A 15,305-nucleotide genomic window follows, 5' to 3' on the forward strand; every position below is an offset into this window, starting at 1 on the left:
CACAGTAAATCTATACTGTGAAACTCCAAGAAGGGCATGGTTGTTTTTGTGTCGACTATTGACCTCAAATTAAACTTGCTTCGTCTGGATCATTCAGTGAAATAATTCATTGACATCCAAAGATAAAAGCAATATCAACTAGCTTGATTTATTTTACTAAACGTCACTGAACAGCGTAACAACGTATAGCAATAAGTCTTGATTTTATCAGAATGTACCGTTTCACTGTTTGTCTACAGTGTATCCGTTTTCAGGCAATTATGCATCCTGACCGCTTAACTTGGACACAAACTATTGCTGAAGCGAGACAATTAGCAATCAAACATCTTTTTTTTTAAACGAAATTTCTACTTTTATTGTTATTAAGGAAACCTGAGGAAACCTAATGCAAAAGCTCAATGGAGTGTTTAAGTTTATAGGTAACCGAAGAACAGCCCGGTTTTCATTAGCGACGCAAGCACAAGCACAAACACAAGCGCAAGCATAAGCAGTTTGTTCCAAGTGAAAACGAACGTCGACATAATTAGCACACGCACATTAGCATAAGAATACGATGTTTACTAGTTAGAAGTCTTAGATCTAGACTTCGTTCTCTCGGCAAATATATTGCAACAGAAACTCTCAGGCGTCGAGTGTTGTTGTCCCCTCTTCCATTTTGATAAAGAAAGCAAAAGTGACTACATAAAATGTGGAAAACAAAACAATTGGTGTTATAGATATTTTTAAAGAGAGCATTCTTCGCCATTTCTTTCGCTCCTAGAGTCCACGCTTGTTCCTTTTTGTTCTTTTGTTGACACTCCTCCGAAAAAAGGTTAAATAAAGGTTAAAATCAACCGCGGACTCAGCGACTTTGTCCAAATGCTTGAACGAGTGCTTTAATTGGCTAGACACGGCCAGACGTAAACAATTTTCTTGTGCTTTTAATATGCGATGTTTCGTTTTCACACGAACGCAAGTACAAACCCAAGCGCAAGAAAAGGAAAAAAGTTGATCCTTGTGCTTGTGTTTGCGCTTGTGCTAATGCTTGCGTCGAAGCCGTTTTCACTATGAAATAAGAGCTGTAATGCTTGCGCTTGTGATTGTGCTTGCGCTTGTACTGCATCGCTTGTGAAAACCGGGCTTAATTCTACAATACATGCCCATAAAAGCGGATTTTGTTTGGAATAAAAAGTGTTATTTGTGCTGCTTTTAATATTTTTTTAAAAAAACTTTAAATTTGAAACAAATTCAACCGATCGGGGCCTGGAGTGAAACACCAAGAATTACCGTGAAAACATAAAAGCGAAAAAAGCCATACATACAGAGGTTTTATTAGCAGGCAGTTTATCGGTTGTCAATGTAGACCGAGATTGACATAAGGCTTGATCTTAGTACTAAAAAATTAGGATCAGTCTAATTCAAATGGTTAAAATTTTGTCCTCTATTCAAACCGAATCACGTCTAGGCGTAACTCTCAACCCAATATCAAGGTTTTTACACGTCAGCGTACGCACACTACTGAAGCGCGACAGCTATGAAAACGTTTTTTTATGAAAAACAAAAGCAGCAACATATCAATACAAAAGCATAATTGAATATTGTTAGACTGAAGACCGTTAACTCAATTTTGCAATACTTGGTCATGGAAGTAAATTTCATCTCACAAAGAACGTAATTTGTGCGTCTTGCGCTTTATTATTTGAAGTTCCTGTTTACAAATTTAGTGCTGCACCCATGCATTCTTATTTTAGAAGGGGCTCGGAACAGGAAGTTACAAGTCGATGTACAGTTAATGATAATCAACAACGTGGATTATTCCATATACAGTATGCGTAGACGAGCGTTTGGTTTCCCTTGTTCAAACTTGTAAGTTACAGTTACAGAAGAAACTAAACAACGTTTGGTTTAAATGTCTGCTTTCGGATTTTCTCAACTGATTTTTAGAACAGTATATAATTTGTTTTTAATAGTCAGAGTATGAATATCGTAAATGACCATGAGGTTTTTATCGTTTAAACTTGCTATACTTACAATTATACGACGTTTCGTAACCGAAAAAAAAACGTCTCCCTTCGTCTTTGTGCATGTCTATAAAACATGTGCCCGTGACTTTTTGTTGAGAGCCCGCTTAATATGGACACCCAGATAAACAAACTCTGTACCAAATTATTACTTAATTTGTGGTCTTAATGGTCTTTGCCCATCGTGCTGTGTACTGCTGAAATGCTCGGAGATATTAGCTGTACAAGCTACTCTGAAATCCGAGGGTAAAAAACATGATGATGACATACCTGAAATGTATTGATCTTACAGATTTTTCTAACAAATGAATTTGTTTTGTTTCCTGTGTTTCCAAGGTTCGGCAGACCTCCCTGGCAGACTTTGCTGGAGTAAATCAAACAGGAACGTCCGCAAAAATCAATATTATCGTAAGCTTAAAACAGCACGACGACAGATAGTTGCGGAAGAAATACTTCATTTAAATAATTACATTTAAGCGTTTCCTTTCGTATTTCCTTACTTCCTGTCTTTCCAAGAAACTGCGATTCTTTCGCTATCTAAGAGCAATTACTATTTAAGGAACATCAACTTCCGGTCAGTAACGCAATCAAAGGTCAGTTACTTGCTATTCCCGGGATATCCAATCGAACGTTCGGTAATCGAACTCAATCGAACACCAATCGTTCGATTGGGTTCGGTAATCGAACATAATCGAACTCACAATAAAATTTAGTCAATCGAACTCAATCGAACTTTCGATTACCGAACAGTGAACAATCGAACGCAATCGAACGTTCGATTACCGAACAACCAACAATCGAACTCAATCGAACGTTTGATTACCGAACTCCTGTTTGTTTATACTGCGTACATATTGTACGGTGCACCGTTCCCCTAATCCTTTTTTGGAGATTCGCCATATCCCAGGATAGGACGGGTTGGGAAAAATTCTGCCAAATGTGTGTTCTTCACATATTGAACACAACTGCTTGTGTTGCAGTGAATGAAATGGTGCAACTTCTGTTTGAGTGTAACAGCGAAAAGCAGGGCAGAAACCATGTCCTTCCTTCTAATATAGAAATGTAAACAATAGTGCATTTCAGTTTTTTTACCGTCGTTTTGTTATCTTCTACCAAATATATTTTACTTAACATTGACATTCAGTTCGATATTTGGACGTTTTATATTTATTCCATTCAATAAAATTGATTTTGATTAGTCCTGCGTGATTTACTTATCAAGAGAAAGATTCCGAACAAAGTCGAACCCGATTGAGTTCGATTCAGTTCGATTGTGTTCGATTGTGTTCGATTATGTTCGACTATGTTCGATTGGTTCGATTGGTTCGAAAATCGAACTCACAGCAAAATATATTTTCGGTTTTGTTCGATTACAGAACCTAATCGAACGATTGGTGTTCGATTGGGTTCGATTGATTTTTGGTTCGATTTTGTTCGATTGGATACCCCGGGGCTATTCAGTGAAGTACTCGCTCATCGGTGAAATAACACTTGCTATTCGACAACTTCGATCCCCCAGCGCCGCCATACATGCATACGTATATTTTTTTATACTTCTTTCATGCAGTAAGATTACTTGCCAGGTATCTTTACGGTACAGATTTTGAAACTTTGTAAGCAGGATAAGCTTATCCCGCGGAATTTATTCTGAAATCAGGTTTACTCCCACATAAATGCGGTGTATTTTTCACCATGTTGGGCCTTTCAAAATGGAAGGCGCAACCGCCTTACGACTCGGCGATCTGTTTACAACAACTGTTCTTTAAAGTTTTTAAATATTATTCTATTCTATAAACAAACAAAAGTAAAGATAACTCGCCTGGAATTATTCAGCGGACAAAGTACACATCAGCGATATCCTGGCTTTCTCGATGACTGTATACGAAAGAACTGCTGGTTTAAATTAGTATGGGTAATCAAATGGTGACGAGTGAAATTAGGAAATAATTTCACGCGCGTTTTGTCAAAATGCTAATAATTTCCCAAGCCTTAAGGAGTAATTTGTCACCTATGATATTACTATTCAAATTTTATACTTTTGCGATAGCACACTTAATATAACTTCAAGTGCTTTACTCGTTTAAACCAATGAAGCGAATGACCATGAATGACAAATCTGCAAAATCAATGTGCAATGGAATCCAAACAATTCGTTAAAAAAGCGTTCACTGTAGCTTTCCGCTTTCGCTTTTTTATGTTTTATGTGTGTTGTAAGGAAGCGGGTTCCTTCTTCCATGCTTTAGTCACGGTTACCCGTGTATCATGGCCAGAAATTCCGGTCAACGCCATGGCGCACGCGCGAGTTTAATTGGCAATATGGCCGCCAAACACTCAAAGGAAATGTATGAGAGAAATAAAACAAAATAAAACAGAGCAAGTTCTGGCCTACCGGGAAAAAGTGCCGCCCTCTTCTCGAGTTCTTGAAAGGTCCTTCGTCTATTCTGATTAGTTTTTTTTCATCAACAAATGATACTGGCCCTGCTTTTTATCGATGTTTATTTTCGAAGCTTGGCTCATACTAGCCTGCGTGACCGGCGTTAAAGGGGAAGGAGAAGGGGAGTTCGAGCGCGAGGTGCGAGGAGAGAGCGCGAAGCGCGATCGGAGAAGGGGGAAGGGGAACGCCTGCCCTGACGCTATTGTTTTTGTCGTTTTTTACGTCCAGATTTTGGACGCAAAAATCGTGATTGGTCAGAATTTAAAGAGTGTGAAAATTGATTGTTCTGATCAGTCAGATGTATGTCATTTAATCGATTAATTTGATGGCTGTGGTTTGTTCTCCACTTTCATTCAATGCAGAGGAATCCAATGGCGAATGTTATGATTGAGCGATTTCTCTGCGAAGCGGTTGATTCTTTGAAATAAATCGGCCGTTGTAGGATTTAGTATCAAACTACTGAATTTGCGAAAAAATTATAACAAGTTATAGCAGCCGGTAACCGCTACATGCTGTGAATTATATATAAAGTTGTTTGGGTCACGGCCGGCTGCAATCCGACGCCATAAACTCCCAACACCGGAAACGCTGCTTGATTGAAATAGATGTTCTCTCAGTCTCATAACGGCAACTTTCGTAACAAATCCGCATTTGAAGGGTGCAAGGAAGATATATCTGACCTGATCTACCATGAAAAGATTTTGTTTTGCCATATTTCTGACAAGAAGACGAGAAGAAAAGAATTAGATAGGCAATTCAAATGGTGAAGGGTTTTATTCCCCGCGAAAATCGGCACCAATCAGATTGGATAATTTTGACAGCCAGACGTAAAACAGAGGGCAAGCAGATGACAAGTACTTTAGGGGCGGTATGAAAAAAACAATAGCGTCAGGGCAGGCGTTCCCCTTCACCCCTTCCCCGATCGCGCTTCGCGCTCTCTCCTCGCACCTCGCGCTTCGCGCTCGAACTCCCCTTCTCCTTCCCCTTTGAACGCCGGCCACGCAGGCTAGGCTCATACAACGCTCTATATTTCAGAGGCTTGAAATCCAATATTTGCATCCCAAGCAGTTTTTGATCCGCCGTAGCAGATAACATTCGCTGAATATCCCAAGTGCCGCCCTCGTTTAAGGATAAGCACCGTATGATGTACTATTTCGCCAATTTTCACCTTCGGTGCTGATTTCTTCGCCCTGCTTTTTGCTTTTAAAAATCTCGTAAATCGTCGAAAAGCAAACCAGGCGGCAGTCCATGTTGAAATCCAAAATCCGCTGTCTTTGAACTGCGATATTTCAGCCGTCTTTGCTCCAATTTTGCTGCAAAAGCCATCGTTTGAAAGATTTTTTGCTCCATTATTTTTATCGTGCAATACTTTTGACCAGTGGTTTCCCTACTACACAAAATATTCCTCTATGTAGGCCTCATTCTTGTGTCTTCGTCGATGTTTATGAGCCCAAAGTCACGCTTTTGAATCAGCGGCTATTACCAACTTTCGTGACCGCTAAATGTACGATGCATCAAAATTCGCCGAATCCGATGTCCGCGATTTCTGGCCATGACAAGCTTTTAAATACAAGCTAGAACCCGCCAAGTCGTAAAAATGCTCAGTAAGTGGCTACATGCCAATATTGGTAGCAGATCTTGTATCGGAACTCTGAATGAGTTTTTACGCCTTGCCATACGTTATTAAAAAGATAAAAAACAAATAAAAACAAAACAGGAAAACAAAAACATCCCAAAACTTCGTCTCAATGAATGCGTAAGGTCGTCGAATCCGTGAGATATTTTCGTATTATGCAAGCAAGCAGATACCAGAAAATATTACACACTTGCTGATTTTCTCAGCAACCACTTTTCGCCATCCAAATTCTCTCTACAATATCCCTTAATTATAATCAATTAGCAACTTCCTCAGGGCGAGGCTTTGGTGCAGAACAGAGGAAAATCATATGTTTGTTTGAACTAATTTCCAAGCTGTGAACAAGCAGTGAGAAAGCACAGCTTTCTGCCGAAACAGTTAAACAGGCAATGTATTATTTTATGCTTTTGTCGTTGAAGCTTGGCCATGGAAAGCTAGTTAATTAACTTTCCTGCAGTTGTGTTGATCAAAAAGACGGACACAGGGAAAGGTGCATTAGGCGGTTATTCTCTCAGAGTCATGATTGTGCAAGCAGTCTTATGTCTACTGTTATTTTATCTTTATTTGATCTAAATGTATCATTTGTTGCAGAAAATATATAATGTTATTATAGAATCTGCAGACTGCAGGAACTTTCAACAAACCCTTTTTCCACCGCAGTTAACAGATTATTGTGATTGTTGCATGTTTAACAACTACACAAATGAAGGAAAACACTGAACACATTTAACATAGGTTTAAAGGCGTTATGTCCAAGACTTTCATGGAAGATTCCAGTTAATCTATCCATCGTATTTTTAGGTAAAATACTTTTTTTACTGTGTCAGCCTCATACGTTTGACTATCAAAGTATGCAATAAAGACTAAATTTGATCAAAATACTGAAAAATGAAGGCCAAGGGCGACCCGTTAAAATATTAGTGACATACGTAATAAAAAAAACAACACAAATGGTTGAGACAAATAAACCTTAATATAAATGACTGACTTCCTTTAATACTCAAGACTCATTTCGTTTAGATGTCCAACTTCCTTAGAGACAGTAACCCAATCAATGCAATTATTATAAACACAACAAAGTCAACAGGAACATTTGCAGTTAAATACGTAACTGACATTAACACTGCAGGTGGAACGTTTCGGCAAACAGACTGAGTTTAAATGCTAATTCGTTTAGCTTCAATTGAGCTTATTTGAGAGAATAAACAGCCGAGTTCTTGGACTTAATTAGTTAATGCATACAAATGGTTTTCTCTTAAATCATTTAGACTTTGTGCTTGCCATTTAACAATGAAGGCTATTATTGTTTTCTTGGAAATAACCGATTTGTGAAGTTGCGTGCAAAACCCTTGAATGCTCATATTGCCTCGTCAAAAGGGAAATTATGTAAATACTTTTTGGTATTTGACAGGGCAAAATAAAGTTAATATCATTGCAATATATATTGGGTTGTGTTTATTTCAGCGATTGCGGTAGTTTTCTTTGAAACGGGACTTTAACTTAATGCTTCTTTAAATTTCTTGTTATATTGAACAATTTAGGTGGTTAGACATATCACAGATACTCGTATTTCTGTGTGTCCACAATGGGCTACATCTTATTCCGTGGAGATTATTATTCACGTCTAAATTGTTTTGAAAACTCAATTTATTTCCTTCATTATAATTGTAGTTAAAATTGCAAAAACTGCAATCATTTTAACAACAAGAATACCGGAAATGCCTAGATTATTTTTTGCGTTATGTAGATTAAAGGTAGCGTGGGCATTGATGGGGATATATATATATAGAGTCGCGATGGACATGTTCAATGGCAATATTTTTTCAAGAAGACGACGAAACACATTTTAGATTTTCCAATCTCTGAACAAAAAAAAAACATTTACCATTAGCTTTTATTTATATGAAGATAAAAGTACCACGTACTGACATTACGTAAGAAGTATCTTTGGAAAGGTCCATAACAATTTTATTTTGATCTTGAATTAGAGGGTTTATTTGCTCTCATTCTACCTGCAGGAAGTCATTTAATACTTGAATTATTTATTAGTCGCTTTTTCAATTAGCGAAAGAGCGTGAGTCATTCTTTGTTTATTAACAGGTGCTTTGCGAAATTTGTTGTTTGTTCGAGACTCGAGTTGCTGGCACGATCGACGGAAGGGAAGCTATAGAAGGAGCTTGAAGGTATCTGTTAATGCTCATTAATAATATGGCCAAATGCTTTATAAGATCAATGAATTAAGTTTCACTCGACGGACATACGGAGCTATTGGTTTTATTTTATGAATAATTTTGTAACTAGCGTTAAGACAGTTAACGCAGAAAATCTACTAAATATATGTTTGACATATCTGTCAACCACAGGGAAATTTTTCCTCCTTTGTCTAAAGAAACTTTAAATCAGCGTTTTTCTGTGTTTCTATGTCGTCACAATTTGGTGTCAACACAAAACAAGCTTAGTCAGTTACGGACTAGCCTGCGAATACAGCCGCCTCTCATTCGCTCCCACAAGTAGTATGCACAATTTAAACGTGGCTTTAGAACAAACAAAGGAAGAGAGACATTGCTTTAAAAATAAATGTACGGATAATTTCTATCAAATGCTGCTTTAAAAGAAACGCTAAGGGGTTGTCGCCAGACGAAAGCCGACATCAACTAATTTCGGTTGATCAGTCCTGATAAGCCTGAAGCTATGTTTGCATGTTTGTTTGTTTGTTTTTTGTTTTTTCATTTCTTGTCTTTCTGGCATAGGCAGTTTACCGACGTCGACAGTTTTTTGATGGCATTCTCGAAGAAACTAAGTGGTAGAAGCTTTCCCACGACTAAACATTATTCCACGTTGTTAGCAGTTCTTAAATTCTACTCGTCCTGAGAAAAAAGCCACATTTGGCTTCAACAAAGTGACTACATAGGCTAATCAGTACATGAACTGTTCCTTCGCTTTTGGCCTAGTTTTAAGCATATGCAAATAAGGCCATTTAAGCAAACTGTAATTTGTCCTCCGGACAACTTTTAAAAGATATGTTTAATATCCTGATTATTTTAGAGAAATGATGATTTTTTTTTTAGATTAGGTGAAATGACTCAAGCGACAGCTCGTCTTGTGCTTCTGGGCTTTGGTTTAGTACTTCTTTATGAAACACCTGTCAACAGTAGATGCGTTTCTATGGAAAACCAGCCTTCATGTAAGTAGAGATTAGAATCTTCGTTAGTCAGCAAAAAGCGCCATTTTGCAGTTTTCTGCATCATCATCCAGAGCACTGAGTAAAAAACCCGTCACGATAAGGCTATTTAAAGTCGTGTGAAGACTGGCGATGCCTGGGTATGATTAGATCAACAAACTGAGCAATTTGTTTGAAATGGTCTCTAACGATAACAAAGCTAAGTTGAGAGATTTCAGCTAATTTGCTAATTTGCCAGGCAGCAAATCTTTAACGAGACTTTGGGCTTGAACTTCCGGTTCTCTGCCGAACACGGTATCCGAGTTCACGTGACAATTAACTCTAAATACCATCCTTTGATAAAGATGCCGCGACTGCTTTGAAAGCTAGCGTCAATGGCTTTAAAATTCTGATTATAATTTTGCTAGATATTCTTTGTTAAATCATTCTCTTTTGTTTTCCATATATAAGCTGCCGTTTTGTTATACTTATTCGAAACGAAAAATTATTTCTTTCAAATGAGTTTGAATGTCCCTTTCGTCTCTTTCACTGAGGAACAAATCGTCCAAATTCCATGTTGAATACGTGTTGCCAAACGGCTGCATCTTTAAAACTATTTGTAGCAACAATCTTTCCAAAAAAGTACAGTCGTTTGTGCGTTGTATAGTATAGGTTTCATACATTTTCAAGGATTCTATTGTATAATATACATGGCTGTAGTTGTATAGGGGACTTAACTAAACAAAATTACAAGCGACCTACTAACAGCTTCTTTCTTTCTTTCTTTTTTTCTTTCTTTCTTTCTTTTTTCTTCCTTCCTTTCTTTCTTTCTTTCTTTCTTTCTTTTTTTCTTTCTTTCTTTCTCTCTTTCTTTCTTTATCTCTTTGGTACTTACTTAGTTTCTTTTTATACACAGATGCAAACGCTCCTTCTCTAGAAATCAGTAATTTGGAATTCCCGAATGAAGATGTCCTACCAACTGGCTACAACATTACAGTTATTTGTACTAGCAATTTTTCAAAGGCGAATTGGGGAAACCATTACTATGGCCAGCCGTATTGGATACAGAAGTTCGTTAACGATGATTACGTCGGAGACTGTGGCGGCGGTGATGATAGCGAAGATTCAAAAGTATGCACGTTTGTCATCCAAAATTCTACAGAGAAAAATTCTGGAAATTACAGTTGTTTGACACACAATCAAATAACCTGCACTCATGGCACAATCTATTTGACTTTTAAAGGTAAGTACGATTTTCTTTTATACTTTCGAAATGTTTTCCATTTGACGGAAAGGATCGGTTGAAACGATCGTTTATTAATGATTACTTTTCAAACCGAAAATATATTTTAGAAAAAGCCAAAGGAGATGCCTCTTACATTCTATTATTCTGTCTCTCGGTTTCTGGTTCTTGTTTTATCGTGATGGTAGACTGGAAATGAGAGAAATGAACAAGACATACAGAATTATCCGATGGTTCGTATCATCGGATAAAATAGCAGAAATTCCTGGAAAATAATTCTTTCATATCATCAAAATTTCCCGGTTCTTTTTGTTATGCTACACTCCCCATGGTACCCTCCCCAACAATGGTACCCTCCCGATCAACCCCCCCCCCCCCAACGATGTAGAAATACTTTTTTTATTTAGGAATGTCTTATGAAATTGATGTTACATGTTTTACATCCTGATGTCGCAAGAAGCCATTGGTGCCACATTGTGGATTACGCACTTCGGCCGTGCGACACCGTTCGCCAGATTTCAGGTCCCGGTCCTCCCCGATGATGTTTCTCCCGACCAGTGAATTCGTGCTTGGCTCGCATTACCTTCAGGGTTTCATTACTTTGTCATCTATACTTAAAATATTGACACTAGTGTTTGTCTATTTAGAGCCGTCTCCACCGAAATTCAGACTCACTTCACCTCGTAATATGAACGTTTTCGCTGGAAGCACTGTGAACCTAACCTGTGAAGCGACAGGCATTCCCAGACCTGTGGTCACGTGGTATAAAGATGGTCTGGCTGTTCCCAGGGAGAACATCAGTAGAGTGAATGAAATTTCGCTGTTAACTTTGGAATCTGTTGAACCACGTGACCAAGGAGACTACTGGTGCGAGGCACACAACGCAGAGGGCTGGAATAAATCTTTTAGGACAAGTCTAAAGTGTAATGCGTTTTCTCAACTGTTTTGTTCTTCTCAGAGCTTAGCTTATGATACCACTGTTTTGCCTTGTTTTTGTTGTCGTTGATGTTGTTTTTGTGTATAATTATTGTGTGTTGTCTTTGAAAGGCCTTCCTGATATGACAATTTTACAACATGGTTATTCATTTTTTTTTTTCTGTACAGTATTTTCAAAGCCGACCATATTGCATCATCCTCAGAACGTTTCTGTGTATTTAGAAGATAAGGCTATCATGGTTATCTTCACCTGCGAGGCTAGTGGATTCCCACGTCCAGAGTTTACTTGGGTAAAGAACAACTCAACAGTAGCAAGCGGCACAGTGGCTCAAAATGGTAGCATCTCATCTCTTGTGCTTCGTTTGGCGAGAGAGAAAGGAAGCCCCAGGAAAATTTAAATGCGTTGTGAAAAATTCATTGGGTGAGGTATCTTCTAAAGAAGGAGCATTGATAATCCGTACACGGATACATAGTCTAGGTGAGAAAAATATGTGCAGCAATATTCAGGTTAAGTTTTTTTTATCTGCGTTGTGCGGTAATCTAACCGCGTGTATCCAACTTCTTTGTCTGTCTGACGCATTGTCTGTCTTTTCGTCCACCTACCTGTCTACTTACCTCCATCCCTGTCTTTCTTCTCTTCGGTATTCTTTCTTCTTCTCTCTTCTGTCTGTCTGTCTGTCTGTGTGTCTTTTGTTTGTCTATTTTTCTGTCAATGTCTGTCAACACGCTGTCTGTCTGTCTGTTAGTCTGGTCTGTCAATATACCTTCTTGCCACCCTCGTTTTCTGTCTGTCTCTATGTCTGTCTGTTTGTCTGGCTGGTCCACTGGCTGGCTGTCTTTCTGACAGTGTGGTTGTTTGTTTGATCCTTTTTTTTTTTGTTTTTTTATTTTTTTTTATTTTACTATTTTGAATGTACGCCCCCCAGTCCATAGGATGACAAAGCTTATTTTAATTTTGCACTCATTGACATCCATCTCAGAACCATCCGGGAAGCATTATTAATGTAAGATCCTGTTCTCAGAACTAAACAAAGCACTTATTTAAAAAATAACGGTTTCGCTCGTTCAGGAAATGCCCTCGTAGGAGATTTGACTCTCTATCTAAGTTCCTAATAAGTCAAAGCTTCACGTGTTTGACAGCGTTTTGGAGTCCATGTGCTGCAAAGGATTCACCAGTCAACAGATCACGTTTGATGCCATAAAATGTATACAATTTTATATAAGGTCAAGCTGATTATTGTTTCACGATTCTAAGAGGAAATGTCACGCAATGCTTCACGATTTTCTCCGTTTTAACGACGCGCTTTAAAGAGGTCGATACGCTTGTAAGCCTCATAAATACCCGACGGGCCACCTAACCTCAAAAGAAGTATTCTACTCCATAAACGGCAAGTTATTTAGGTCATTGCTGATAAGGCTTATTCAAAATCTTAACAGACCACCTCCGATCGAATACCTTCTGTTGCAAACCAGCTTCCGTCGTTTGCAAAGTCTGAGGTAGAATTGAACCCAAAGACAAACTTTTGGAAGCGATGAACGTTTAACAAGAGACGATTCGGGACGATCAATTCACCGAGAACCTGGTTTGCTTAGGAGATATCTAGGTTGACATTACTTACGCTGTTGGTTCAAAATTCCTTTCAACTTTAGAAAAGGAGCTCGGTCAATTTATAACACCTGTTGAAACATGCACCCTAAATTTGACAAAGTTATCATTCGCGATCCATCCATCTCGAAAATCTTAGTCCTTATAATCTGGTATGTTCAAAGGCTCAAAGCCTTGAGTAGTTGTTTAGAAGTTTCTTCATTTTTCATGAACTTTAATATACACTCGACAGTGGCCAATTTAGTACATCATGGCATAACTCATTTACGACCAGTTACTTTAATCTGATATAGCAGCATCGCGTATCATAGCGATCGATTAAATAGGATGACTTATGACAAGGAGGTCATCCTATCTAAAACGCTTTAAATCTTACAGTAACACTGGCTGACCGAAATGACAATTTCTATTTAATTTTAGATGACAACTCAACTTCATCTGGCGTTTCCAAAGTGCTGTGGATCCCAATTGCCACTGGAGCCGTTTTTCTGTTTGTTGCGGTGATCTCGATATGTCTGGTGCACAACAAGAATAAGAAAGCTAACTATAAGATCGATAAAAAGGTGAGTCTAAATGGGTAACCCAAGTCACCGCTTTTTTGGTTAAAATGAATGCAACAAAGGAGAAATATCAAACACTCGTCTCATAGTAGCGCCTTTTCCGCATAAATGTACTATACTTACGTACACGAATTAATAAAACGCACTGTAGCATGAATTAGCTTACTTTGTATGACATACACAAATGCACAATGTTGGTAAACCTAGCCCCCCACCCCCCCCCCCCCCAAATTAAAAAAAAAAAACACACACACACACACATATAAACACACATGCACTCCCAAAAGGTCGAAACATTTCCCTTTCTGAATAGAGTATAGAGCTAGTGTTTAGTGGCGCATCCGGACATTGAACTACGGTGCGGTCCCTTTTGGAGTGTGTAGACCCCCTCCCCTCCCCCCCCCCCCCCCACAGGATTAGCGGGATAAGTCATAGATTCACCACTGGAGTTCATTGACTGTCAAACGTTGTATTCAAATTAAGTAACCATCACCTAAAATTATCCATGTATTTTCCAATCGATACGATCGCACTCAAGTCTCGCTATCACTTAATATTTTGCAGATAAATGGCGAGCAACGCTTTCCGCATCTTCACATCAATGAAGACACCGTGAGGTCAGCCCAGAAACGATCAAACTCTCCCACGTTTCCAAATGACGAACATGGCGGTTGAAATAAACTGACTTGCCTGGATTAGCGTTAATATTATGTACATAGGATGTAAATCAGACTTGTGAACTGCGTGTAGGTTTCACAAAACCAGTATACAATTGACCATTAATTGTTGGTAGAGTTTTATTGTGTTTTGGGGCAAGGCACTAAACTGTTATAGCCCATTCTCCGCCTAGGTAACCGTATATAAATGGGTACCGGCGAATTTAATGCTGCGGATAGCCCTGCGATGGACCAGCATCACATCCAGAGGGGGTAGAAATACAACTGGAGCGGGAACACCTACCGGACTGATGGCTCGGACGCAGACTTCACCTTTTACTTTTAACTAACAAGAAACAAATTATAATTTATTAAAAGATATACATGGATAACAAACCGTAACCATAGAACCGTATCACTCAGGACACGTCAGACAATTTTACAAAAGTGGTTTTTTTTTTCCTTTTCTTCTCTCAAAAAAATAATAGCCCCAAAATTGGGGAAAGCAAAAGCTTATGAACTTTCAACCAATTGTAGCAACATTGCATTGTCCTTGTTCATCTTTGTTTTACAAAGGTAGCGGCAGAAGCATCAAACGGAAAAGATACGAGGGCGGACCGATCAGTCATTAAAGTCAATACGTGAACTGCGCCTCTTGCATTCATTTAACTGTGGACGAATTCTTCGTCCTTAACGATTCAACTGTAATATAAGATAAAACTGCCAATTTCAAAACGGGATTTGTTGGCTGTGAAAAGACGCTATCGCCAGCAGTGTTATTGTTTATTTTCGTGGCTAGTCAGTGTGACACGCATGTTTCGTCTCTACCAGGAGACTCGTCAGAGACCTTTCGGTATACTTTGTTGTATTACTATAATTTTAACTATACATGTTGCAAGCTCTAACAGAAACTTGCAAACAATTTTAATAATAGAAGTTCAGTTAATGGTTTCTCGAGATAAGTGTGTAAATCGTATTGCAAAGACGTAAGTTTCTATTGAAATAGTAAGTTTCTATTAATGTTTTAATCCATGAATGTTAAACAAACACTATATATCGTAAAAAAATGTTGTG

At 38.4% G+C, this 15,305-nt stretch overlaps 2 protein-coding genes across 8 annotated transcripts in view; one reads left to right on the forward strand and one right to left on the reverse strand.

Annotated features, from left to right (window-relative positions):
- Window positions 1–15,305, reverse strand: part of LOC144633301 (uncharacterized) — a 39,981-nt gene that overhangs the window by 15,612 nt on the left and 9,064 nt on the right. For 2 of the 7 annotated variants that reach the window (XM_078492166.1, XM_078492162.1), the window contains exons 1-2: window positions 3,820–3,964; window positions 2,271–2,364 (exon numbers count right to left, since the gene is read on the reverse strand). The exons of 1 other annotated variant lie outside the window; for it this stretch is intronic. The gene's annotated coding sequence lies outside the window, so the exon portion shown is untranslated. Of the gene's footprint in view, window positions 1–2,270; window positions 2,471–3,819; window positions 3,969–15,305 lie in introns of those variants that run through there. 4 more of the 7 variants (XM_078492167.1, XM_078492163.1, XM_078492165.1 and 1 more) reach the window with 4 other exon arrangements.
- Window positions 6,587–14,250, forward strand: LOC144633400 (peroxidasin-like). The gene is given in 8 exon segments (XM_078492276.1): window positions 6,587–8,253; window positions 9,139–9,254; window positions 10,147–10,473; window positions 11,121–11,396; window positions 11,578–11,742; window positions 11,744–11,887; window positions 13,436–13,578; window positions 14,140–14,250. Coding segments are annotated over 7 exon segments (1,272 nt in total). The 5' UTR covers window positions 6,587–8,253; window positions 9,139–9,148.

This window comes from Oculina patagonica, chromosome 12, assembly GCF_052425735.1.
Source record: "Oculina patagonica isolate OP01 chromosome 12, crgOcupat, whole genome shotgun sequence".
Lineage (NCBI taxonomy): Eukaryota > Metazoa > Cnidaria > Anthozoa > Scleractinia > Oculinidae > Oculina > Oculina patagonica.